This window comes from Xyrauchen texanus, chromosome 31 (genome assembly GCF_025860055.1).
Source record: "Xyrauchen texanus isolate HMW12.3.18 chromosome 31, RBS_HiC_50CHRs, whole genome shotgun sequence".
Lineage (NCBI taxonomy): Eukaryota > Metazoa > Chordata > Actinopteri > Cypriniformes > Catostomidae > Xyrauchen > Xyrauchen texanus.
Genome location: NC_068306.1, coordinates 22,959,719 through 22,987,125, shown reverse-complemented (window position 1 = coordinate 22,987,125; position 27,407 = coordinate 22,959,719). Strand labels below are relative to the sequence as shown.

Here is a 27,407-nt window from a genome sequence, read left to right as displayed (position 1 = left end):
AGGTCTTCCAGATTAACAGACCTTGTTTTTTCTGTTATTATCAGTAATTAAATCTCCAGTTAAGTGAGCGGTGCTAGAATATTTGCTCTAATGGAGTTGTATAAGCACATTAGAGACATTTAAGCTTATTATCCTATCTGACATTTTAATCAAGTTTGTAGGTTCTGTGGTGCCAGTCGACTGCAAAGCTTTTGTTTTGTGTATTCGAAGCATTATGTGTGCCATGTGGGTTTTAATACCAGCCTCTTTCTTAAGCAATTAACCATGGAGCTATCATATCAGATTGATCTCTATTAGAACAGAATACAATTTTTACAGAACAGCTTTTATTCTTTTTATGATTCTGGAAAAGGGCTTGTCAGACAAGAACAATTATGACTATTCAGACCACTGTTGAAGGACATTTGAACAAATGGTTCCCCCATTTAAAACGCTTGTAGCAAATGTGTTCAGAAATATTAAGTGAACCTCCTTCCCTCATTTTCTCAGTTATAATTAAAAAAACATTACCACTGGAAATAAAGAGTGAAAAGAAACTTTACAGAGTGTACTTTTCTCATCAGAGAGCTCAGACATGTGTGCTTCTTTACAGCAGTATATTTCAACAGATAATACACTCTCTCTTTTGGTTTTGAATTTGTTTTTGCGATATTTACCCCCTCGTTTTAACTCCTCATTTGCATTTAAAAGGTGTTTCTATTGTACAAAGTATCATTTGATTTATTCAATAATGTATTAATTGGTTGGTTAATCTCATTGAAACAGACGCCTTAGGTTTTAATCCCCCATGCCTTTGGCCCGTTAATAAAAAGCAATCCTATGCTCATTTCTGTTCTTGTCATTCTTTGTCTTCGTATAATTTGATTTTGAGACTTGTGGTAGCTAGGAATAATAGTGGTCATCAAATAATGGCCATTCCTTTGTGTCTGAAGCAGTACTCCTCATCAACTCTGCTCGCCCCTGATAATTCTTCATTATCCCATTTTTATTGTTAGTTTGTATTGGTCTTTTGACATGCCTGAATGTGTCACCTCACGGCAGTTATTACACAAAAGTCTTTCTTTTCCTCATATCTCTATACCACACTTTCTTCCAGGTCCCTGGGATTTACAGTCATGCTACTGCTTGAGTTAGAAGTAGAGTTGGAGTTGTTAGAAGGAAAGGCATGGATATAGTTCTGTGCCAGGGCATTGCCGTACTGCTCACTTCCCGTGCTGGATGTGCTGGTTGTAGAGGCACAGTCGACCAACATGCCATGTTGTGACTGGCTACGATTGTTCCAGATGATGCTCAGCCGTTTGGCATAGCTGTAGCACGTGTTGGTGGTGATTTCGCCCACATCGAAAGAGCAGCTACGTTTGGTTTTCACTGCCTGCCTCAAGTCTGACCCTCCCTCCCTTCCTTCCTCTCCATCTAGTGTCAATGGAAAGGAGGCCAAGACTTGTATGTCTTTCTCCAAAGACTTTCTCCGCAACTTGAGCCTACCTGTTCGCTTCACAGCCTTGTGTGCCGGGAGAGGCAGTGTGTTACTCAGGGAGTAGTAGAGTGTCAATTTCTCACTCTCTGGTGTGAGTGGAGTTAAACATTTTTCCCGCACCACTCTGTCTTCTCTACCACATGTTACTCTGCTCTGGTCACGGTGTGGCTCTGGGCTTTGTTTGGGCGTGAGGGTTGAGCCAGGCTTGTGTTTGGATTTGTCCTGTGTTTCTTTTGGTCTTTGAGCCAAGACGCCATTTGGCAATGCCACCATCATCATACTGTTGTTTCCGTTTGTCTGGGCATAAACATCCACCCCTTCGGCTGGCAAAAATTTGCCCGCTCTGTTGGCATCATCCCGACACTCTCCACAGACGCGATGCCGCACCATCATGGCAACAGTGAAGACCAGAAGGGTTACCACGACCACGCCACCCACCATCACTGTCAGTGTGCCGCCCAGGAAGTGAGCATGCAGAGAACGGCATTCTGGATAATCCTCTTTAGTGCTGAACTGGATGCAGCCCAACACCTTTGTTGTCGCCAAGGAGGAGATGCCATCATCAAATATGGCCAAGACGCACAGGCTGTAGTCTGCTTCGGACACTAAGTTTTTCAGCAGGAAACTATGACTAGATGGAGGCAGAATTCTGAGACCAAATAGAAAAAGAAGAGAGAACATTGATAAGAAATACACAATAAAGATTGTACACATCAAATACATTCTATCATCATTTACTCATCTTTATGGTTTTCCAAACTCATGTGGTGTTTTTTTTTTCCATGGAACACAATGAGGCTGAATATTTATGGAAAAAAATAAGGTCATGTTCTGCCTAATTTCTCTTTTCGTGTTCCATGGACAAAGAAAGTCATATGGATTTTAAAACATCAGGGTGAGTAAATGAAGACAAGTTTCACTTTTGGGTGAACAATCAAGTTATACCAAGTTATAACTAGGTGAACTTGAGTGGTTTAGCTCCGTTTTGCAGCCTTTAATTTAATACAGTTGAGTGATGGGAATTTGGGGAATAAGCAGATTTAGAGAAAACTACAGATTTATTCGATGATGCATTTTTACATTATACCTCAGACCTTTTAGTCTGAAGGACTCCTCTGTACACTAGTCTTTACAATCTCAAATCTGTCTGAATCTCTGCCGGAAACGTGGTCTATACAGACTACTTTAATGGACTTTATTGACTGTGTCCTTAGGATCTTCTTTGGCTTCTTGGTATACAGTATATGTCCTTAATGAAAATGTTGTTGATGGCTACACATGACTCAAGTCTCTTAATTCATTTCACATTTAGAGGTAATTGCCGGTTACTTGTGAAGGACCTCAGTACTGTAGTGTTATTGAATAAACTTTGCCCTGTAAGGAATTAAAGACTGTTCACATGCAAGCAGTATTTTTGAATTCAGTGTGAAACTGCATATCAATGAGACATTTGCATGCTTATCTGCATATTATTAAATTTCCAATATCTTATGGATGATTGTGAATTACAAGCTTCACTGGAAACTTGTCTTGATGATCTACTGTTAATAGTTGGGATAGTTCACTCAAAAATGTACATTCTGTCATCATTTTCTAAACTTTGTTGTTCCAAAACCAAATGAACATATACAACGAAAGTGAACCAAACCCATGCAATCGATATTAATGGTGACTAATGCTGGCATTCTGCCTAACATCTCCTTTTGTGAAAGTCATTCAGTGGTTGGGTTTGTTCAAGGGCTTAGACCAACTATAGTGTGAGTAAATAATGACTGGCTGCAGATACAAAACATGTAGTTTAATTTTATGAAACATTTGACTAACTATGTATTGTGATGCTCATTGTTTTTTAATGTAAACTAAAGCTGATGTGTGTCGTTTTTACAATGTTAAAATTATTTATCTTATTCCAGCTTACAATTTAGTCATCTATAAGTAAAATATTTGTAGGTTGATTTTACTTAAATTCAGGGCTCAATGTTAAGGATTTTCTTTCTGCTGTCCCAGTGGGGTCAGTAGATCAGAGTTGTACTTGCCTTGACAACATTTTCACTGACTTTCCAAAAAAGGAAAGAAATATGCATTTTTATTTAGCAGTATATTTTGGTTTGTTTATGTATTAGGAATAATATTATTTTTAATTAATTTCCAGATTTCTTAAAAAAAAAAACTAGCTTTGTCATAAAATCATTGCATATGAAACAAAAGATTACTAATTGATTGATTTTTACATTTCAACAGATTTTTACTGATTCCTCCAAGACTATCACAAATCATTATCGCAGTTTCAACAAAACTTCATTTATGTAAGCCAGATCATGTCACTTTGGTGATTAGTTTAATCAGCAGAATTTGCAACAACAATGTTCAATACATCACAGAAATGTAAATGTTTAAATAAAACACATTTACAAGATGTAACATTTAGCAACAATGCAGCACTGGCCCAATGGGGCGAGTGAAAGTTCTGTCAACTGGACTGAAACTCATTCACACTGGCCCCAGGCCAGCAGGCCATCCTTTTTGTTATGCCCTTTCTGTTTTCAAGAGTGGCTTACTGTGTTTACACTCAGAGAATCCTGCATGTCGATCGAAATAGCTGTAGTAACAGGTCTATGAAGATGCTCTGCCTGCCATCACTCAGCAACTGCTGCTTACTCTGCTACATCCCCCCACCCCCATCCCATCACGTCCACCATTGTCTATATATATTTCTCACCATGTAACCTAGACCGCTGACCTTCATCATGCATTATTGATCCCCAACAATGCTCCTTCCTATTGAAGCCTATGAAGATATGTCGTTAGCATGTTTGAATTGATTCCTGTATACTGTAGACTTTCAAGTTAAAGGTAAAAAGATGAGAGAATGAAATGATCAAATCAGATGGTAAAATGGAGCATGGAATGGAGTGATTTCATTTTTATTTATGTCTCGCATAGGATAATTGAGTGCAGCCTGGCAAAGCTACTTTGATATTCACATTTTTCAATAAATGGGGGGCACGCACTGTGCTGTTATTTAATAGTTTTTCTGCCTTCACTTGATTGTTGGACGTATTTTAACATTGCACCGTGTCTCACAGTTTTTCTGACATCCAGAGCAGAATCCCCATCTTTTCAAGATGCCGGTTTATGTAAAAAAGACTAGGTATTGTGTGTGCATTCTGTTCTATTTGTTGCATTATCAAACTGCTTATCGCTTATCACATTTTTCCTCCCTATTGTCCAACCCTACACTGTGTCTAGCTATTTTTAATGCAAGAACGCATTCGGTCTGACAGGCCCCTTACTCTGTGATTCCTCCCACCTCTCTAAGGCCACATATATGCATTGCAAAGTTTTGGGAGCGACAACTGCATTTTCATTCTCGAAAGCAGAGAGAAAGTCAGCTGGTATGTCTCCCCTCTGCTATTCTGAAACTGTGTGTTTGTGACAGAGCTCTGACTGAAGAGAATAAGATTTAAGCTCACATTTGGTACGTGTGCGACACCCTCAGCCAAAATCAGGTTGTTTTAAACCGGCTAGTGAGATGCTGGCTTTAATATAGTATAGAAATAATTATCTTAGACCCATTTGTTGACTGCGCTTTCTGGTGCGATGTCACAGAAATATAAACCATTCCAAAAATAGAAAGCTTGTCACGTGTCGTGGCTGGTTAGGATAAAACTCATATTAACATGGAAAAGATACCTTTTGTCGCGTGTTGTGACATTGCGTCTGGTTAGGACATGGTGTAATACAGTATATGGCTTACCCCAAATCAAGCAAAGATGGCGGTCTTTGCTTGAAAATATGGCGGAGAGAGACACATCACAAACAGACTATTAATTACATAATGAACAACCGGTTCAGTTCAGATTGTTTATGTTCACACTACATAGATTAAGCGTTAATTCGTTGTCATTACCTGAATTTTTCAGGAGTAAATTTGATTGTAAAATGTGGATGAAATTCCCATAATTAACCAAACTCTGTATGCACACATTAAGTGAATGTGACAACCTTATTTAGCTGCAGTGTGTACATTGTCTAAGAAGAGTCTGTATAAGCTACTCCCACAGTTGTTCCCTTGTGTTCTGCCACATCTCTATATCCCCCCTTCTCCCTCCATTTATATCCATTTCACTCTTCCTGATGCGTTGTGACACCATCCTCAAATGTGTAGGTTTCGCTCTTTTAAAGGGTCCATCCTCATTTTTCCCAGAGTCTGCAGGTCCTCTCACTCCACTGCTCTGCTTTCTTTACCCTTCCTGGCTATAAATTGCCACCTGTATCTATTTTAGCCTCACTTGAATCCTTCCTCCGCTTTGGGGCTGTGTCTGTTGTCTTTTAACCTTATCCTTTTATCAATATCTAAGGTTATAGAAGTCACTACCACTGAATGACTGAAAACTAAAAAACATTTTTTTATTTTTTTGTCAGAAATATTGTGCTGCCTCATAAAATAAAAAGGCTTGCTGTGAGATCAAGAAACAAAATGTTCTTACCTGTAAACAAGTGCATCATCTGCTGTGCTATTGTACTGGATCTGATACATCCACACCAGGTAAGGCATTGAAGAACGATTAATTTTCCATCGAATCTGGGCTGAATTAGATGTTACACCCAGAACTCCTACCAAGTTTTCTGATCCTTTCAGTTCAGCCTCTGCTTTGCCTCCAGTGACATTCTTTACAGTCACCATGCCCGTCTCTGCCCCTTCAACACCGCTACGACCGCTGCTAATATCAGAGGAGCCTGGGTCTCTATGGTTGATTAGGGATATCGTGCCATTTCCACGATGGGGCAGAGGGATGACCTTTAAGTCCACCAGAGCTGTGGATTCCCCTGCTGCATTGATGGCAATGCATGTATATGTCCCATCATCTCTGGCACGAGTTACTAGAAAATCCAGTGTGCCATTGTAGTATGAGTAAATGTGACTGGAGTTGGCCACTATGTGTCCATCTGGTGACAACCAATGAATGACTGGCTCAGGGTCACCAATGGCTCTACATTTAAGTATGGCCCTTTGACCCTCTAGCACCCACAATTTGTTGGTATTACGGGTGATCAGTGGAGGCTCACAGGTAAACTCATCTTCTGATATGGACCAGAAGTAGCGACCCGCCAAATGAGCAGGTGTGGCACATGTCTCCATGTCATCTTCACGAATCAGTCGTCGCAACCACAACAGCTCACAGTTGCAATGCAGAGGATTCCCTCCAAAGTTTAAGCTGGTGATGGAATTGTACGGTGTTGGACTGACAACCCCAATCTGTGACCTGGAGAACAGTGGATCAGGGGGAAGAGTCTGTAATCTGTTTGAGGTCATATCCAGTCTGGAGAGTTTGTAGAGCTCGCTGAAAGAACCCTCAGCAATCTGGTCTATTAGGTTGTGGTCCAGGTTTAAGGTGTGTAGGCTAGCCATGTTCTGTATGGCTTCCCAGGGAACCCTGCGCAGGTTGTTGTAGGAAAGGTCTAGATCTTCCAAAGTCAGCAGGAAGTCATCAAAAGCATCTCCAGAAACATTGGTGAGCTGGTTGTTGTTGATGATGAGATGCTGAAGGTTAACCAGACCTGTCAGATCCTGAGGTCCCACCGCAGTGAGACGGTTGGTGTCAAGGTGAAGGGAACGCAGACTCTCCAGATCAGAAAAGGCCAGTGGTTTTAGAGCATGGATGGTGTTGCGTGACAGTGTCAGTTCAACCAATCCTGTCATATTGGCAAAGTCCGAACCTCCTACTTCCAGGATGTAGTTGTCTGCAAGACGGAGCTCTACAGTGCGGCGATCAATGTTCGGTGGCACAAAAAGAAGACCTTTATTCACACAGAGTGTGCTTAGAGACTCCGATAGGTTCCGGCACACACAGTGGATGGGGCAGATGGACACCATTCCCCATGTCTCCCCTGCTGACACACCAGGTATGCTCCTCAGTAGTACAAAGCCAATGAGGCTCAGCCAGAGAACAGATGATTGTGGCATGGGACACGGGTGGACCTTAATTGCGCTGACAGGGAAAGATGATGCAGGATATCTCCTTGACTGGTTCCATTTTGAGTTGTCCTGTTCATGCAGCAGATCTTTTCTTCTAGATGAACTCCCTGGAACTTTGCGTGGCATGGTAATCCAGGTTGTCCACAGACCTGTGCAGGGAATAAAAAACATTAGCACCTTTTTTCTAATAGTTATCCACTTGAAAACTATAACTACGGATTCACTTATCCAATATCTGGATTGGTATCTGCTCTGATGCTGATGTTTTTAGACAGATCGGTATTGGTCCTATAAGCACCATCCAAATCCGATGCTATGTGTTAGTCAAGGCAGTTACTATCAAGCTCCAAAAATGACATACCATAGAGCTGTTAGGGTTAGAGTAGTCCATGTGACTTTTGCATTTTATTCAAACCCTTGAAGACATGCAGTAGCTTTGTGAATTTTTTTGTGAGTTTTATGAGTACATATACAGTCTGCATGCGCAGCTTGTTTAAATTACAACAGTATTTAAGTTGACTGGGTGCCAAAAAATAATTGCATGAATGAAAAGTAGACTGATATCTTACAACTAAACATGAACAAAAAAAAAGTTCTGAATCCTTTAAAGACCAGAAGTTAAAAGAATTGTGCAATGAAAACTGGCTTCTTTTCTACTGAAGACTGTCACTTGAATTACTGTTAATTTTGCTGCTACATTATCCATTAGACTAGTTATAAAGTTTTTCTTAAAAGGCTATACATTTATATTGAAATAATATATAGTTAAATGTTTGTTTTATTTACATATAAAAGAGTACACCCAATTAGTATCAGAGTGAGGTAGACGGTAGAAATTAACTGATTTTGAAGAAAAAAAACCAAGAACAACAACACTGGTATCGGATCAGTAACAGCCGATACTGAAATTTCAGGTATCGTAACAGAAGAGGAAAAAGTGGTGTCTGTTTCTCCCTTAAGTGTGTAATTTCTATGTGATTAGCACCACTAAACGGAATTGCAAAAATGAATAATTGCAAACAGATGCCAAAAAACACCTAGTTGTTTGTACAAACAGATGAGACACTTTTCCACCATTGGGCTGAATGGTTACTGTTGCTGAATCATGCCGTTCTGTAACATTTCAAGCTTATCGGCACATTTATAGATTATTTTTCCACTCTTGTGCGGCATAATCAGAGTTAGAATGGACTGACTGAGCTAGTGACCAGTTGTGAGTTACCACATCATTAAAAAGGCATTCCATCAGTTACGGTTGAGTGGAAACCTGGCCTGTGAATGGTTTGTAATTGTACAGTATGGAACCATGGTCGTGGAAAGGTTACTGTAACTAAGTTCAATGCAAAGGAGGAGGCGAGAACTGGCTTAACAACATTAATAACCATTTAATGAGTAACAATCAAAAAGACAAACTCTTTCTCTGGAACTGCCACCTCCGGGCGCCTTTATCCCTCTCAAGGGCTTGATTAGCCTGATTAGGGACCGGGTGTGCCGCATAATGACCTGGCCCCGCCCTCCTCCCTGCCATAGTTACTGAAACCATTTCTTGGCATGCTCAAATCTGTTTGGCAAGATGGTGGAAAAGTAGCTATAATCTCGTTTCAAACACACCATCGAGCCAATGATGCTGTGTCAGCTTGGACAGATTGCTTAAACAGATAAATGTTTGATAGTGCCATAAAGCCACATAGTTTAACTTTTAGATTAAATCAACCTACAAAAACTTACTTATTGATGACTCTGCATTTTAAACTGGGATATGAGAGAAAATATTAACATCAATCAAAATTACACACAATAGCTTTAAAAACTGAAAGAAGTGGCACGCTTTCCATCTCCACCTTCTGTCTCCCTAAATCATCGTATTACTCTTCCATTCACAGATGCAGCACAAATGCAGATCTCCATTAATTATCAGGGAGATTTTTAGGTGTTTTGCCTTGCCACTCATCCAGTATAAGCATGCTTTATCTAATAATGTATCCATTCACAGAGGAGCTAATCTGGAGCCAACTGTCAAATGCTTCAAATTGATGGTCTACCAGAAATCCTTAGACAGTTGTTTAGATTTCAGGGCATTTATTGTGTACCCAGCAAATGCAGGAAGAACCTTAACATTTTCCCTAGGATTGTTAGCAAGAGAAAAAGACTATGTAGCTGCCAGGAACAATCCCTAGATGATCAGTCACATTCTAAATGATGAATGCTTTGGTTGTCTTCTATATCGCAGATGTGAAATTTGGTGGCTGTTGTTGTGGCTGTGTGTGTGCAGACAAAGTGTATCTATTTACCCAAGTCTTGTGTCCTTCTGTTTGCTCTTCTCCCTGCTGCTCCCTGTTCTTCTACAGGGGTCTTATTGCTCCATTAACCTGACACATAACTGTCTCCCTGTGTGCCTGTGTGTGTGCAAGTTTGGGTGGTTTATGAGGACAATGTTTTAGTGTGAAAATGTAAAAATGCAGAAAGTTTTTAGTGAGGGTTAGGGGATAGAATCTATAGTTTGTACAGTATTCAGTTATTTTGTCTATGGAGAGTCCTCATAAGGATAGCCACCCCAACGTGTGCGCGCATGTGCGTGTGCGTGTGTGTGTGTGTGTGTGTGTGTGTGTGTGTGTGTGTGTGTGTGTGTGTCTGTCTGTCTGTTTACCAACCAATCAGAGTAAGGACAGTTGGGAGAGAGGAAAGCAGCAGACAGAACTGCAATGAGTGTGCAAATGAAGTTTGATTGCTTTTATAAGTGTGACCGAAGCCCTGTGGTATCTAAGGCACAAATGTCCCTGAATATTTGCCAATGCTTGACTGGGTTTAATTAGCCTGTCAGTCGGCATCAACAAATTTGCATTATGTTGTGCACTTCTGTTTGCATTTGTTTCTTTGTGATTTTTGGCCTGCTCTTTTCAGCCTTACATAATGACTCCAGTGTCACACTCACAAAGCACAGTTTTGAATAAGAGAGGTTTTACACAGCCAGGGGAAAGGGAGAAATGAAGAGATGAGATGGGGCAGTGTGGGAGAAGAAATGTATCCTATAAATAAGCAAATGGAATTGACTCAAAGCTGTATGTGTGGAAATTTGCTTCAGTAGTGCATATAAAGAGTGAATACACAGTGGAATTTGGTTTCATTGTGTGCTGCATCTGGAATTACACACTAAATATCCTGCAAACAACTGGCAAAACTCCACTGTCTTCTGCCTGCCAATAAAGGTTAGTTTTAAGTATGGAAGAAAAAGGAAAGGATAAAATGACAGAAAACAATAACATTGTGTGTACACATACTGCCATTTTCATACCTGCCAGTTTCATTGAGATTTAAAATGGTTTCCGTTCTGTTCTTTTAAAGGTGAACTGCGCAGCTAGACCCCTCATTACGTGCGATGAATATCCATGGTAAATGTTGTGTAATTGTCGAATGTTCAGTTGAGGTGAGGGTTGAAGTGTTGAGGGTTGAATTGTTCCTCTAGGTAAATGACCAAAAATTATGACACTGTGAATTTGATCAGTGGTCAAATGGATGCATTTCGGACAGTCACATCATTACTGCTTTTCGTACTTTGATTTGCTTTGAGTCACTCTGCCCCGTGTCCATAATCCTCAGTATTACACAGAAGAAGGTATGTCTTGATAGTCATTAGCTGTCATGTCTTTATATCCTGGGTCCTGAAACATTCATATGACAGGATTCTCCTTCCTTAGTCACTAACAAAATTCAGTTTTTACCACAGATCATTTTCTGGTGAATCTGTTGAATTTTTTTTTTTAATTCAAATCTTCTTTCATCTGCAATAGGGGCTTTAAGTAGAAATTGCTTTCCAATCCAACTCATCTCAGAGCAAACTGCCAAACATGAACAAAAATCCCATTTAAATGTTAAGATGTTGATGAAATGTTAAGAAATTAAATGTTGCCAAAAGAAAAGGCTGATAATGGATCTCTATTCTTTTTTTATTATCATGTATTTGGTCTCTTTTTGTTATTTTGCCTTACAACATATAATGCCGTAACTTCTATTCTTTTATTTAACCGGAATGCAAAACATGCTGAGTGTCATTCTGGAGCGTTTGCTGATGTTTGCGTCTTATGCTATTGAGGATCCCAAATTAATTGATTCTTCCTGTAAACTGCCGTATTAAAGCAAATAATCAAATTAGACCTTCTTGCAAGCAGACCCTATGGGTTCTGTCTGAGACTAACAATGTGTGTATGCGTGTGTGTGGACACGCTAGTCTAGATGGATCTCTGATACACTAATTTTCGCTGCATAATTCCCTTCTCCAGCTCTCAATCTATGTTGTTTTCTCTCTTGTTAATCCATGCTGAACAGATTTAGTCTTTCTTGTCTTGAATTATCTCTCTTTTGCTCCTATCCTTACATCTGTCTCCCCTCATCTATTCAGTGTTAGCCTTTCTTAAAAAACCTTATAGGGTGATGATAAACATCTACCAACCTTTTCAAATTCCATGTCCATCGGAGAGATCTGCAATCTTCTCCATGGGTTATGTTCCTACATCCTCTCTTCTCTCAGCTTCCTCCAAGAGAGCTTTTGGTTAGCATCCTCATCTCTCACCACTGCCGTGCTTTTGTTTTAATCCTGCAGACGGTCTCAGGAAACCCTGCTCTCAAAGTAGGAAACCATCACCTACAGCCAGAAAGAACCTTCAAATAACCATGCACATGAGCCTCAGCTGTTATCAATTTTGTTATCAATGCTTTGTTTTTTGTTCTGTTCCCACTTCGTATTCTTCAGCTGCACATGTCTGTGATTTGTTGCTTTTGATGGAGCAAGTCGACGTCTGTAAGTGCGAGCGTGTGTGACTGCAATGTGTCTGCTAAAGCAAGGGCAGAGTAAGCGGGAGGGAGGGAAGCGGGAGGGAGGGAAGGGAGAGAAAGCGGTGGGATGGGGGGGGTGGGGTAGAGCCTGAAGCAGTCTTGGCTCACTGTATGAGGGGAGAGACTAAATGCATTGGGTAAAACGAAATTGCATCAGTTGACTGGGCTGTTGGATGTAGAGTGGAATTTGCCTAAGCTTTTGCCCCTTGAGTTTTTGCCACAAACGCTGCAAGGTCCAAAGTCATTATCGGCAGAATAGAGTAGATTTTCATTCTCTGTAAATGCCAAATCATTGTGTCCCATTGAAAACCGATATGAAAGGATCATCTAAACTCTACAGCTGTCCCTTTAAAGCTCACCACCAAAGTTTAAGGCTAAAGCCCTATATGAACGGGATCGTTTTTTTATTTTGACTATTTATTTAAAAAAATTGTTAGGACATTTGGAAAAATCATGTTTGACAGATTTACTCTGTAATTTATTTCCCGTTCGAACAGAACATGTTTTTCCTCACACAACCATGGTAAATAGCAAATTACCTACTGTTTTTCGGCTAACGTGGGAGATCTTGAGAAATCAAACGCATCCGAATATTAATATCTGTAAAATTATATCTATTTTTCTATTTTTTCCCCACAATGCTTCTTCTGACTTATTTTATGCATTTGAAAATAGAAAATAAAAGGGTAAGTTCACCTAAAAATTTAAATTGGTTTAAATTGGTCCCCATATACATCATGCTGTTCTGAACTCAAATGATACTCAGTTGACTTCATATAAGGTCAGGTATGATCCTCAACTTAAGTAATTCAATTTCTCTCTCTCTCTCTCTCTCTCTCTCTCTCTCTCTCTCTCTCTCTCTTATATATATATAAAGGTTATAATATCACAAATTGTTTATTTCAATGCGTTTTGTGATGCATGGTCCAGAGCACATAACCTGGAAACATCCAGACAATAGACAATCCCATCATTGTTAAAACTACAGAAATTCCTGTCCTATCCTAATCAGTAGTTTGCTTTTTCAACTAGACACATTAATATAGAACGTGCGCTTAATAGGATGTGGGTTTATAGTTGTTTTACAATGGCTTTTAACATGGCTTGTCCATTTAGAATTTAGAGTCTAACTATCCTTTTTATAATACAGCTTTACACAGCCATCAAATGTTGAACCAGAAAGGCTGTGAAACCTCTAAATATTTTCAGTCCAAGTTACACTTTTTATCCATCACTCATTTCTTCTCTCTGATTCCCATAATCTTTGTTGTTTTTCTGTGCTCAGTAATTTAAGGTGTGTGTGTGAGTTACTCACAATATCTATGCAGGGCTATATATATACAGTGCATCTGGAAAGTATTCACAGTATGTTACAGCCTTATTCCAAAATGGATTAAAATCATTATTTTCCATCAATTTTTTTTACAAACAATACCCCATAATGACAATGTAAAATAAGTTTTTTTGAAATCTTTGCAAATTTATTAAAAATAAAAAATGAAAAAAATCACATGTACATAAGTATTCACAGCCTTTGCTCAATACTTTGTTGAAGCACCAATTACAGCCTCAAGTCTTTTTGTGTATGATGCTACAAGCTTGGCACACCTATTTTTGGGCAGTTTCTCCCAATCTTCTTTGCAGAGCCTCTAAAGCTCCATCAGGTTGGATGGAGAGCGTCGGTGCACAGCCATTTTCAGATCTCTCCAGAGATGTTCAATCGGGTTCAAGTCTGGGCTCTGGCTGGGCCACTCAAGGACATTCACAGAGTTCACCTTAGCCACTCCTTTGTTATCTTGGCTATGTGCTTAGGGTTGTTGTCCTGTTGGAAGATGAACCTTCACCCCAATCTGAGGTCCAGAGCGCTCTGGAGCAGGTTTTCATCAAGGATGTCTCTGTACATTGCTGCACTCATCTTTCCCTCGATCCTGACTAGTCTCCCAGTTCCTGCCACTGAAAAACTTCCCCACAGCATGATGCTGCCACTACCATGCTTCACTGTAGGGATGGTATTGACCTGGTGATGAGCGGTGCCTGGTTTCCTCCAAACATGACACTTGCCATTCAGGCCAAAGAGTTCAATCTTTGTTTCATCAGATCAGAGAATTTTGTTTCTCATGGTCTGAGAGTCCTTCAGGTGCCTTTTGGCATACTCCAGGTGTCATGTGCCTTTTACTGAGGAGTGGCTTCCGTCTGGCCACTCTACCGTACAGGCCTGATTGGTGGAGTGCTGCAGAGATGGTTGTTATTCTGGAAGGTTCTCCTCTCTCCACAGAGAAACACTGAAGCTCTATCAGAGTGATCAGCGGGTTCTTGGTCACCTCTCTAACTAAGGCCCTTCTCCCCCGATCGCTTAGTTTGGCCGGGCGGCCAGCACTAGGAAGAGTCCTGGTGCTACCAAACTTCCATTTACGGATGATGGAGGCCACTGTGCTCATTGGGACCTTCAATGCTACAGAAATTTTTCTGTAACTTCCCCAGATCTGTGCCTCGATACAATCCTGTCACGGAGGTCTACAGAAAATTCCTTGGACTTAATGGCTTGGTATGTGCTCTGACATGCACTGTTAACTGTGGTACCTTATATAGACAGGTGTGTGCCTTTCCAAATCATGTCCATTTAACTGAATTTACTACATGGACTCCAGTCAAGTTGTAGAAACATCTCAAGGATGATCAGTGGAAACAGGATGCAACTGAGCTCAATTTTGAGTGTCATGGCAAAGGCTGTGAATAATTATGTACATGTGATTTAAAAAAAAAAAAAATGTTTTATACATTTGCAAAGATTTCATACAAACGTCTTTCATGTTGTCATTATGTTGTATTTTTTGTAGAATTTTTAGGAAAATAATGAATTGAATCAATTTTGGAATAAGGCTGTAACATAACAAAATGTGGAAAAAGTGAAGCGCTGTGAATACTTTCCAGATGCACTGTATATAGACCGGAGTACACGCAAGCACAGCTAACCGGACAGCTTGCAATCTCGCCAGTGCCCGCTTCTAGCCCAGATCCATGCTTTTGGATTATGTAACCGGAATGCTCAAAGTCTGCTAAACCTCACCATGGTTGACATATCACACTCTGAGAGCTTGATTTGGCCAGTGAGCCAGTCTCGGTTCAGTTAAATTATATTTTAGACGATGACAAATGATGAATAATACATCTAAGTACCATATGACAACAATGAATGATTCATATGTGTGTATAAGTTGCATCTGCATAAAGAATGTGAATCAACCATTGGATCCAAGCCCCAGTTTATTGCTTTGAAGAAGGACTGTGGATTTGAGATTTCAGCACCATGGACAGCTACATTTTAGTGTAGAAACTCATAAATGTGTCGTGACGGCAATAAACTTTGATGAGCAAGTCAAACTGTTTAAATCCGCAAGACAACTTTGTTATAGCACCATTTTTCTCTCTGTGCAGGTCCTGTGGCTAGATGGATGGTATTTTAGCTGCTCATTTTAACCCTGCTCTTTTCAATATGGCCGGCGCTTATTTCTAAGTTTGAAAATCCAGTGTTGAGATTTCTGCTGGCTATCTGTGTTTCAATTATTAAACTCTCTCACTTATTCGCTCTCTTTTTTTTCTCACTACTCCTCTACTTCATCCAGCCATTGTTAAAAGCTTGTTACGAACCCGGATGACCTTTATTCTACTGAAAATGAACAAAAGGAGATGTTAGGCAGAATGACAGCCTTGGTGACCATTTTTTAATGGTATTAAATACAGATGTAGTCTAGGTGAACTGGGACTGAGACTAAAATACTGCCTTATGTCTCCTTTTTTGTTCCATGCAAGAAAGAAAAACATACATGTTTGGAATAACATGGGGGTTAGTAAATTACGAATGCTGCTATCCCTTTAACATCTGAAACTGAACTTAAATTGCTAGAAACTACATTTAGCTGACAAAGTCCTGAATGTCCTGAAAAGAAACCAGGGACATAAAGAGGATGCAGAAATTTCCCAAGCAGACACACGATGACTTCAGGCTCAAGGCATTAACTTCAAGGCATACTTCACAAGCTAGGTAATATCAATGCTACATCCAATCCAGCCAGTGAGAAAATGTCCACTCTGTTTGAGACCATAGCTCGCAATGTAGCAATAATGCTGGAAGAAACCACTACAGAAACTGATTTTCTCAGCTAACATAAAGTAGAAACTCCTATAATACTGGTTAAAAAGCATCACAGGCGCCTCATGAAGTTAGCCGAGAGAATACTACGAGTGTGCAGATCTATAATATAAGAATAGGGTGACTATTGAAGAAGCTAAAGTTGAATTTAGTTTTGGTTTGTGAATATTTTTGGTCACTATATAATTCCTTTACTTCTATTTGTGCGTTTTGATTAATTTATTATTATATTGAAAAATAGTCATACAATTTGAAAGTACTAGTAATAAAGAATGAGTAGGGGTCCATGCATTTGATTGGTAGCAGAAAGAATTCTGCATCTTGGTTCAGCAGTCACAAGAATCTGGGTCAGACTGCTGGCAGATTAAGCTGAGTCTTTCCAACCCTCAATTCTAGGAAGAGGAGATGGACTCTGTGTCTGGACTCTGTGTCTTTCTTCTCTTTTTTTTGATCCTCAATCTCTCTAACGCTCTTTCTCTTTCTTTGCTTAAGGCATCTGCTAAACCCTCTGTCAGGAATTAATGTGTGATGTGTAAGTATGTAGGTGGCAAGGGTGCAAAAACAAAGCACTAAAACTATAGATTCTGTTAGTCTCTCACATCTGACCCCCCCATGTGCCTCAACTCACTCTTCTCACAACGAAGCCCATTTTGTATTCTTGCTTTCATCTCTATTGACACAAGCTCGCTCCTGTACATCTTTCGTATCATCTCCACTTCTCCATCAGAGTCCAATATCGGCATTCGCGCTAATGGATACTGGAAATGTCTTAATGTTTATGCCGATGGTTGGCTTCAGCTTAAAGGGGTTGCAGGATCACATGTAGCAGGCTACACACAACATGGAGGATTTTAAATGTATTGCATGTCATCTTTGAATATGTAGAAATTTGTTTGTGCTGAAACAGTGAGAAGAGCTTCTTTAGTGACCCGAACGAAATTTGCACACACTTGCAGGCTGGGTTTGATAGTGATGGAAAGGCATATCGAGTGTTTAGATAATGGTATTGATTGTAGAACTGCCTACCGAATGGCCCCATCTGCCCTGTATATGACCATTAGCACCTAAAGTCAGTGTGTGTTAGCTTAATCTAGAATTGGTCTTCCTCTTTGAAGAGCTGGCCATTTCAATCCCTTAGTCTCACGTAGTCAGACCTTTGACAAGACAAAAGAACTGGTCCATATTGAAGCTTATTTTGACCAAGAACAGTTTGACAGGACGAGCCATTTGACATGTATATTAAACGATCCATCACAGTTTGTTTTGTTTTTATGTGCCATTAACAATAATATAATGGTGTTGGGGAAAGAAAGTATGTCAATAATGCTCCAGTAGTTCCACATAGTCATACAGAAACAACAAAAAAATACCCATGTTAACCTTGGTAAATTACTGAACAAAAGTAATCCACTACAAATTACTAATTATTTCTCTAAATCTGTAATAAATAGTATTGCGTGGAAGTTGACTTTATAGATATGAGTAGCATCAATATTTTCCTAAACCCATGTCATTACATAAAACAACATAATTAACATTCAACAGAAGTTGAAACATAACTTTAACCCCCAATTACTTTTAAATGATAACTCCCCAAACAGTCACCAAAACCTGCACAGACGTATCTAGTTAATTATTCAAAGACAGCCAATTGCCCAAGTCCCCAAACATAAGCAAAAGCAGACATTACAGGATATTCCTGGTAAGGACTAGAATTTGATGTAGTTTTAGCACCTGATATTCATTTAAATAGATGAATGTGCCATTTTGCCACTGAAAAAATGCAGATGTATGATCGGTCTACCACTGATCTACACAAGCCCCAGACCATTAATGAAAGTGGATGAGTGCATGCTGTCTAGTTGTCACTGCTATTCTATGTTGTTTGTCGATGCATGTAGAACCATGAGCAGATGTTCTGTTATACACTAGTCCAGATGTTTCTGCAAATAGTAACGTGATATGACTTACTCGGTAGTCGTAGAATCACCATATAGTGTTTGCACAATGTTATCAATGTGCAAACACTATCAAAATTATAACAGAATTTTATCAAAATGTTGTGCACGGTATCATCAAGCTTATCAAGTAAAATAACAAGGTTTAACATTCTATGTGTGTTTCGTGTTATACTTCTCTCAAGAGGGAAATTTGTCTTAATTCACAGTAAGACGAGATTAATATCGAAGATCAGTCATAAAGTCAAATATTGCCTTGTATCCTATTATTGAGTAAGTTAACTTTTACCTCTTCAAGTCACACAATGTCTAATGCCATATGCTGCTTGAACATTGTGCTTGTGGAAAATTGTCGAATGCAGACACAAACAATAAAAGACTATCAAACAATTTAATAGACTCAGATGAACAAATACAGAAGTACTACTGTTCCAGAAGTATCCGAAGACAGCTGCCTCATCAAAGGTATATGTGAACTTTGAAGATAATGTCAAGTGTATAGCCTGTCTCTCTCTCTGTGCTGGTGGCGTGGAAGCAGATTTGAATCTCTTTAGTTATATTATGTCAACATTTGTGAATTGTGTAAGCACACTAGTCATACTGTAACTAACTTGTTAGTCACTGTGATTTTGACAATCTTTGAAGCTGGTCTGGTATAAATTGGCCACACTGTCTGCAGAATGTTGTTTTGATGACGTCACAATCAGCCCAGTTTGCTCATTACTGCGTTAGACTGATTTAAAAAAAAAAAAATCCTGTATGCCCTTACTTGCAGATGTTGCATAAAGCCAATCAATAAGATTAAAGCTTTCAGCACTGAGCAACTGCTGTCTAGTTTTGTGTACAATAAGCATACGGGCAGTGAATGGACTGTGGGTGGTCTGTGGATGTGCCGTCTAAGGCTAAGGCTGTCGACTTCTTATTCTATTCATTTTTAATTATAGTAAAAAACCTATGTATATCTTTCTTCTTTTTTCTCTCCATAGACAAACATTCCCTTCCTCCAGAACGTGTTGAATAATAATCAGTTCCTGAATGGTACAGTAGACACTCAGTTCATTGACGAGAATCCAGATCTCTTCAACCTCAAACCGGTGCAGAACAGAGCCCAAAAACTGCTTCACTACCTGGGTAACACACTATTGAATTAATTATTCGATACATGATTCAATGAACAGAATGATACAATCGAAATCACAAAAGGTGTTTGGCAGAATATAATTAATTAGTCATCCTATTACAGAAAAGCTGACTAAATGTTTCCATAATGATGTAGCGAATCAGCTCTATGAAATATTAATAATCAATCATAACTTGTTATAATCGATTATGAATATTTGGATCAGTTAATCGGGTTAACTTGATGTAGCTACATTAACATTACAACCAAATACTCGGTTCATCCCGTGAACACTCAATATTGGTTATTAATTAATTAATTAATAGAAATGTACATTTCCGGGGCATGGGAAATGTCTTTCTTACTAAGTATTAAGAGCAAGTAGTCAAAATCTATGATTAGTGACTTTAGATATGAGCTTGAGACACAGACAACTTTACATGTGACATGAACAAGACTTTATTAACTAGACTAAACATTTAAACTACTCTAACATACATATACATACATGCATACAGTTTACCAAGGGAAAGAGGGCTGAAGCAGAATACAGGAAGGCAAGAAGTTTTAGCATTGTTTGAAATTCAGCAGATCAACAGCCTGAGCATACCATCATATTAGTTCTGACACACCCTTTTTAGAAAGGGGTGAGGATACTTAATGTGTCAAATAATGAGACTAAGTTTGATACTTGCATGTCCCACTTGAATTAAACTGTCCTGATGCAATTTGTTGAGGCTCCAGTTGATCTTTGATGATGTTGTCTTGATGAGAGAGAACCAGTGGGAGTCAGAGGATCTTTGGTGAATGGAAAGACAAGGCCGTAGCCTGGCGCACGCTTGGGAGTCCTTGGGGGCCTTCTAGTTCAGCATCATCTTCATTAGGACTTCTCAGGAAGGCCCAAGAGAGTAAGAGAGCACAAGGCTCAGAGAACCAGAAAGCAAGAGAGGCAGGAAGCAAGAGAGGCTAAGAGAGCAAGAAGAGAGTGAACCAAGAGAGAGAGAAGCAATTTATAACCTTAGGAAACATGTCCCACCTCTCATTGGCTCGACCAATAAGAAGGGTTTGAGTTCCAGGCGGAATTTGGTTTATGGCTCTTTGTTCTAAGAGGGGTGGTAGCCAATGAAGAAACTAGGAAATATTCTTGTAATACTAATATGTTGTTGTTATCGACATATCATGTACACAGTCATTTTGATCTTCAAAATACCAAGTTATAGAGACCAAATATGCCACACATATGATTTCGGTTAACCATAGTATGCAAAGTCTGAAACATTAACCCATTAGAGTTTGCAAGAGAACATAGACCAAACAACATTTAGGAAAATTATGAGATGGAACATTAGATACATGTTAATACATTTATCACAGGGATATATATAGGATATATAGGATTAAAAGGGGTTCATTTCTCCTTCTCAGTAAGGATTGAGTGAGCTTCAGCAGTCTGAGCATTCCTTTGGGGGGGTCGTAAAAGTCCCCTTTCTTCCCAGATAGCAAGAAGTCGGCGGTCCGCTGGCGGTGCGCCGGCGGCAGTAGAAGCAGCAGAATGGCGATATCGCAAACACGTTCGACGGCGGTCCGCCGGCAGCAGCCGCTTTTAAGCGGCAGCCGCCTTCCTACCGCCTTCCATACGCGGACGGCCCGCTGGCCAGCCGCCGCTCCGCCGCCGTTATATCGAAGGCGGACCGTCGGAGGCAAACGCTTTTTTCGAGCGATCTGCCGCCGCTTATTGTGTGTGTATATATATATATATATATACATATATATATACACACATATATATATATATATATTTATAGCATGCAGTTTATCAAGAATAATGATTGATCAAACCAGACAAATTTCCATTTGGCGTTTTAATTCCACATTTCAAAGTACAGTAACTGTCATTGAAACAAGATGTCATATCACTGAAATATAAATAACAGAAAAATACAAACATTATATTTACACACACAAAAGAACATGCAGGTTTCCAATTTCTTTTTTTTTTTTAAAAAAACACTATTGTAACACTTACAATAATTGTTAATAATATAAAGAGGTCAGCTCTGGGATGAAAAGAATTACCAGTAAACACAAGCAATGAGGATATTTGGTACCAAAGAAAGTGCAGGATACCAAATAAATTGAGGTATAACATCATATTTACAAGTCATTTCTAACAATAGGTTAAGTGGTAATAATTTAGAGTAAAGCTCTGGAGTAGAATATACCATTATAACTGCAATGCTGACTTGTGGCACAAGGATTTACAAGCTATATGTAACAATAGAATAACAGTTAAACACTGTGATGGAATGAAAGTAGAATTTTTGGTACTAGTTAATGTGCAATATCAAGTATCAGAGGTATGAAATAGGATTTACAAACTATAATAGAATTGTTAAGCACTGACGGAATTAAATAAGCCAATACTAAAGTCACGGTAAGTAGAATATTTGATACCAGATAATGTGCAAATATCAAGTATTAGATGTATAATCTAGGATTTACAAGCTATATTTAAAAATAGAATAGTTAAGCACTGTAACAATGAAATAAGCAGCAAATTGTATATGAAATAATTGAGATCTTTGGTATCAAGGAATGTGCAGGTATAATATACATTTTGACATTCAACTTACACATGACAACAAGTGGGAATAAATATAATTAACAGCAGAAAATCTGGCTGTAGAGAACACAGCCAATCAGAATGTCTGGAGAGTTTGGGGACTTCTGGGCTAAGAATCACCGGTTTTCCCCGACCCCCAGAATGAGGCAGTGCAAATTGGCATATCTTCAGTGATTCCTCGTGCGCCTGTATAAAAGGACAAACCATCCCATATTCATCCAAGGAGCTGCCCTCAAAGCAGGGTCACGAGAAAAAAAAAAAAAAAAAAAAGAGCAATTTCCACAGTGAACAGTGTGGATTGGGTGAGTGTAGTCTGACACTTTTAGCAGGCTTCTTTAGGGGTCTTGATGTTACTGACTGCAGGATAAAGAAAGGGTTCCAGTTGTCAGTGATGCTGGGGTGTCAGTAGTCAGCCTAGGTTTAAGGGGTCGGCTGTGGGTCCCTCTCAGCTGTGCGGCGCCTTTTCCACCTTCATGTTCAGATGCTCCTTTCAGGTAACGCGTAACGTTAACCTGGATCGCCTCATCAGTGGCATCCTGTGTTGCCGGGTTCTTCCGGATGGCTCCTGTAGAAAATAAAGATCTGTCATTCCATTTGAATGGCATAAGGTCATACACATCTACTTAAATATAAAAAAATATCCAACTTACTTTGAACAATGGTCTTCAGGAACATGTCTCTAAAACATGCTTTATCCCCTACACCAGTCCAGGTTGTATTGATGGAAAGGTGATTAGAGAAGATACTCTGAAGCATTCGCCACACGGTTGTCTTTAGGTCCCTCCCACATTTGATTGCCAAAAACCGAAGCTGAAAATACAAAAAAACATGTTACAAATTACATTTCTCTGAAGCTTCTCATAAATTTAAAATGTGACAGGCTGTGGATTCAGACTGTAGAATATGCAGTGTACGATCTTAATTGTACTTTTTAGATTACCCTATACCGTTATAAACTAAATCGGCACACTTACAAATCGTTGCTGGAGCTCTTTATCCTGCCTCAAACTGTTGTCAAGCAACGCCAAATGTTCCTGGGTGTCTAGGGGAGTAACAGATCCCCTGTCAGGGATAACTCTCCAACAGACACATTGGCACTGAAACGTTGCAGCATAGCATTTTGTCGTCCATGCTACGCACAACATCGCCAAACTCCCAAGACGTCGCAGCATTAGGGTTTGATCTGCACCTACAGGGGTTCCCAGAATAAAAGAATAAAGTAGTCAGTCCTGGACCTTCAAATACTAAACTATGACATTTATATCTAGGTCTACTACATGTACAGGTGGCCCCAGTGGGAATTAAACCAACAACCACAGGTGTTGTTTGCAAGTTGTACCCGATTGCCCAGTGCGAGCAAAATGTCTTCAACATTGTCCCAACTTGCTTCACCTGCTCTTGAAGCGAGCCGCTGTCACCTGGGAAGTAACAATATATTGATTAGCAATACACTAAATATAATAGTAATATAATATAACCACAATTATCATACCAGTAACTTTCCCTGTAATTTCTATCCACAGTATGTTATGCATGGCATACAAGTTCATAATGAAGAACCCTTATGATAACATCAATTTCATTTTTTTCTTTGAAGCAGAATATTTGTTTGTAAAAGGGAGGAAAAAGAAAATGAAATATTGGTATACAGATTTTGGTTGATATATCATACTGTACAGTGAAATGTGCTATTGTTATATCCCTACTCACCTGAAGGACGGATAGATCAGGCAAATCTCCAGTCAGGCCTTTGTAGAGTGTGTGCTCCTGCATATCCACAGGTATTTTAATTCAAACATGCAACATATTGTAATAAATCTACAATATTCAGCCTTTACCTTACACCCTCGGTTGTTGCTCTACACTTATATTAAATACTTATTTATATAGCTTGCTCACTGTATAATCATGATAGCCTAATACTTATAACACAAGATTGCATCTTAAACGAATGACTGAGTTGAAAACTTGAATAAGAACGCATTTTACACAGAGGGACCAGCTAGGGAAACTTACCTGCCTACAATAACTGTTTTCATTTGAGTTACATTAATCATGAATAACCTTAGCCGAGTCCCCAGGAACATCGGGCTATTAAAGTAACAAGCCTATAACTGCGGTCTTATTAATTCTAGCTTCACCATACACTCAACTGTGAGGTTTATCTGATTTTCTCATGGACCTGTAACACAATGCCCTGACAGTGACTTCACCGGTGTCCTGATCTTTATTAGAAACTGAGAGGAGACCAAGTTAATATAATTGATATCACAATTATCACAAAAATTAACAAACAGTCTGCTTTAAAACTAAGAAAAAACAAGCTTCTATACTAACGTTACATTAAAAATGAACACGTGGCGAACTAGCTTAGCCGCTATCTGCCGGCACACCACATTAGATTAAAATACTTACCCTTGTAGTTGTGCAGATAACTCGATATGTAGAGTTTAAAGCCCTTGTCCCTCTTGCTTGTCGGAGCAGGGGACCAGGCATCAACAATGCGATGAACATCGCTGACGCGTATTTTCGGAAGATTCTGGAGACGTCGAGTAAAAACAGACATTTTGGGCGACGCGCAAGTAAACCGGAAACAGATTTGGCGACAGCGGAACTTCACTGTTCAGTCTTTGTCATGTGTTTTAGCAATACATTTTTAACATTTATAATGTGTTTAGATTTTTTGTATTACCTTTACAGGGACTTTAACACTTTCTTAAACATTTGTACAGGTCATAATTGCAAAACCTGTAAAAGGTAAAATAACAAAAAAATCGAGGTTGGAAAAAATGTAGACATAAACGAAATTTCTGCGTAACTGTGAAACCAGAGGATAATTTCGCTTTTTCATTGAGTTTATCCTTCACGTCAAAACAGGGATTTTCATGTTTATGATAGATATCACCATGGTTGCAAATTAATAAAAAATAATTAAAGTATAGGCTACCCGATATTTTGGCCATGTTGCAGATGTCTTTCACTGTTCACTGATACAGGCATTGGTGAAAAGTCTAACTTCATCAATTTATTCTGCTAAATTGTTCATACCCTGTATTAAATATCTATTTTAAAACCTAATCAGAATCAGAAAGATATTTATTGCCAAGTAAGTTTTACAAAAAGGAATTATTTTTGGTTTATTGGTGCATGTCTCAATGTGCATCAATCAAATAAATGTAAACAATTTTCACCTGTGTATAAATAATTCAATATAGTTTACATATATTACTGTATAATCGCTTCAGCGTTTCAAAGTAATTTAAATGTCATTTCCTAAACCTTACCTTATCATGGAATCAAGAGTCAAGAATCTGTTATAAACCCTAATGGCTTTGGAGCAAAAAATAATAATAGCCAACATGGCTGGTCGATTTTGAGAGTCTAAGCTGTCCTCGTATTTCAAAGCGGCTTGCCGCCGGCCGGCCGCGGTCGATTGCCGCGAGGCAACCGCCAGAGAAAATGAAGCGGGCGGCCCGCCGTCTGAACGCACCTATAGCCGACAGCTTGGGGACGGCGGCAAAACGAAGCCGTGCGGACATTTTTTGCTATCTGGGAAATGGGCGTGACGAATTCGGCGGCAAACGCTTCATCCCCGCCAGTGAGACGCACCTATAGCCGACAGCTTGGGGACGGCGGCAAAACGAAGCCGTGCGGACATTTTTTGCTATCTGAGTTTGGGCAGGAGAATGATTCCTTTGTTCCGTCACGGCTCATTTGCATGTTTCTGGTTGGTTTATGATGGTAAGAGATTTTGGGCTGAATGACTCAAAAGATGGTGAAAACCTAGCAGGATACAATTCTAAGGTGACCTCATATTTATATTCGGCAAGTTGTAAGGTTTAATTTGATATCAAGAAAAATGTATTTGTGACACTTAAAAAATGGTTAAACACTCTCAGGCTATTACATATAAAGCCTCAGAGTTTTCTACACAAATGAAACAATTCTACTAATTTTGATCTAACACCAAACATACACAGCACACAGGGATTAAAACATTTTTCATTAAAAATAAGCCCTTTTAGGCTTTATGGGAAAGGCACACACATTTTTACGTTCAAAGTTCCACATGGTTTTTCTCATGGTAAGCATGCGGGTGTCACGTGCGGGGGAGGGGGGCACCACGAGGGAGCACCACAAGGGTTCTCTGTCAACAGTTCTTTTGTACTATCACAGACCATTTCCGTGATCTTACAGGGGTCCTTTGTCCAAAAATAGCTGAGTCCATGATTATCCTTCATTGATTCCTCCAGACGCTACAATGATATGTTTAATATCAATACAACTAAAGTGGAAAACATTCTGAACTTGACATCTCAACCAAACTTTCTACTACAAACATACTGTATAGTGGCCTCAAAACATTTAGCGGCACTTAAGCCACACCTAAAATGTACAAATGTATTTGAATTTGATAACAATATATCAAACATATTGCCATTTGTAAACTTATTATGCTAGACCTTTTCTACATAACTAACTTCATAAAACCTTTCTTAGTAATTTATATTGGATGTATGAAGTAAGTTCCCCTCAAGTTCACTCAGCTTTCCTAGAAGAGGTACCAGAGGTGTGGTAGGGGCAAAAGCTTAGGCATATTGTTTTATCATTTAAAACAAAATTTCATTGTAAATTACTTTGCATGAAAGGTGTTTATGCTAATTGTGTAAAGTTATACAAATAAAATGAATGGCATCTGTTTTGATATTTCTTATGTAATCCATTAACATTCATACATTTTAGGTGTTTAAAGTGTCCAAATACTTTTTGGGGCTGTACTATATATTATAGTTCACATATGTATACTCGATACTGTATTTGTGCTGTTCGTTTTAGAAACATCAGATATGATATACAGTATGGATCTATGGTCTGATGTTTCTAATTTAGTCCAAATGTAGCCAGTGCCACTTACAATTTGAGTAGAAATCATTAAGATTTTCACTTTCCACTGTCAGTGCTTTTTCTCAGTAGTCTTATACAGTGAGGGAAAAAAGCATTTGATCCCCTGCTGATTTTGTACGTTTGCCCACTGACAAAGAAATTATGAGTCTATAATTTTAATGGTAGGTTAATTTGAACAGTGAGAGACAGAATAACAACAAAAAAATCCAGAAAAACATATGTCAAAAATTTTATAAATTGTATTGTATTTTAATGAGAGAAATAAGTATTTGACCCCCTCTCAATCAGAGATTTCTGGCTCCCAGGTGTCTTTTATACAGGTAACGAGCTGAGATTAGGAGCACACTCTTAAAGGGAGTGCTCC

The 27,407-nt window shown here is 39.1% G+C and overlaps 1 protein-coding gene, 1 long non-coding RNA gene and 1 pseudogene across 3 annotated transcripts; 1 reads left to right on the top strand and 2 right to left on the bottom strand.

Moving 5' to 3' along the window:
- Positions 1 to 27,407, top strand: part of LOC127625331 (pyruvate carboxylase, mitochondrial-like) — a 196,459-nt pseudogene that overhangs the window by 138,164 nt on the left and 30,888 nt on the right.
- Positions 360 to 12,188, bottom strand: LOC127625332 (leucine-rich repeat and fibronectin type-III domain-containing protein 4-like). Of its 2 annotated transcripts, none has more exons than XM_052100568.1 (3): positions 11,905 to 12,188; positions 5,968 to 7,606; positions 360 to 2,126 (listed from the first exon to the last, which is right to left on the bottom strand). In XM_052100568.1, exons 2-3 carry the CDS (start codon positions 7,581 to 7,583, stop codon positions 1,076 to 1,078), a joined length of 2,667 nt encoding a protein of 888 aa, XP_051956528.1. In that variant the 5' UTR covers positions 7,584 to 7,606; positions 11,905 to 12,188; the 3' UTR covers positions 360 to 1,075. The 2 variants fall into 2 exon arrangements, with proteins under 2 accessions (XP_051956528.1, XP_051956527.1); XM_052100567.1 differs by lacking the exon at positions 11,905 to 12,188 and adding an exon at positions 10,750 to 10,977.
- On the bottom strand, positions 21,378 to 23,193 carry LOC127625333 (uncharacterized). Its single transcript, XR_007968276.1, has 3 exons — positions 23,113 to 23,193; positions 22,789 to 22,948; positions 21,378 to 22,703 (listed from the first exon to the last, which is right to left on the bottom strand). It is a non-coding gene; the product is annotated as an uncharacterized LOC127625333 (long non-coding RNA).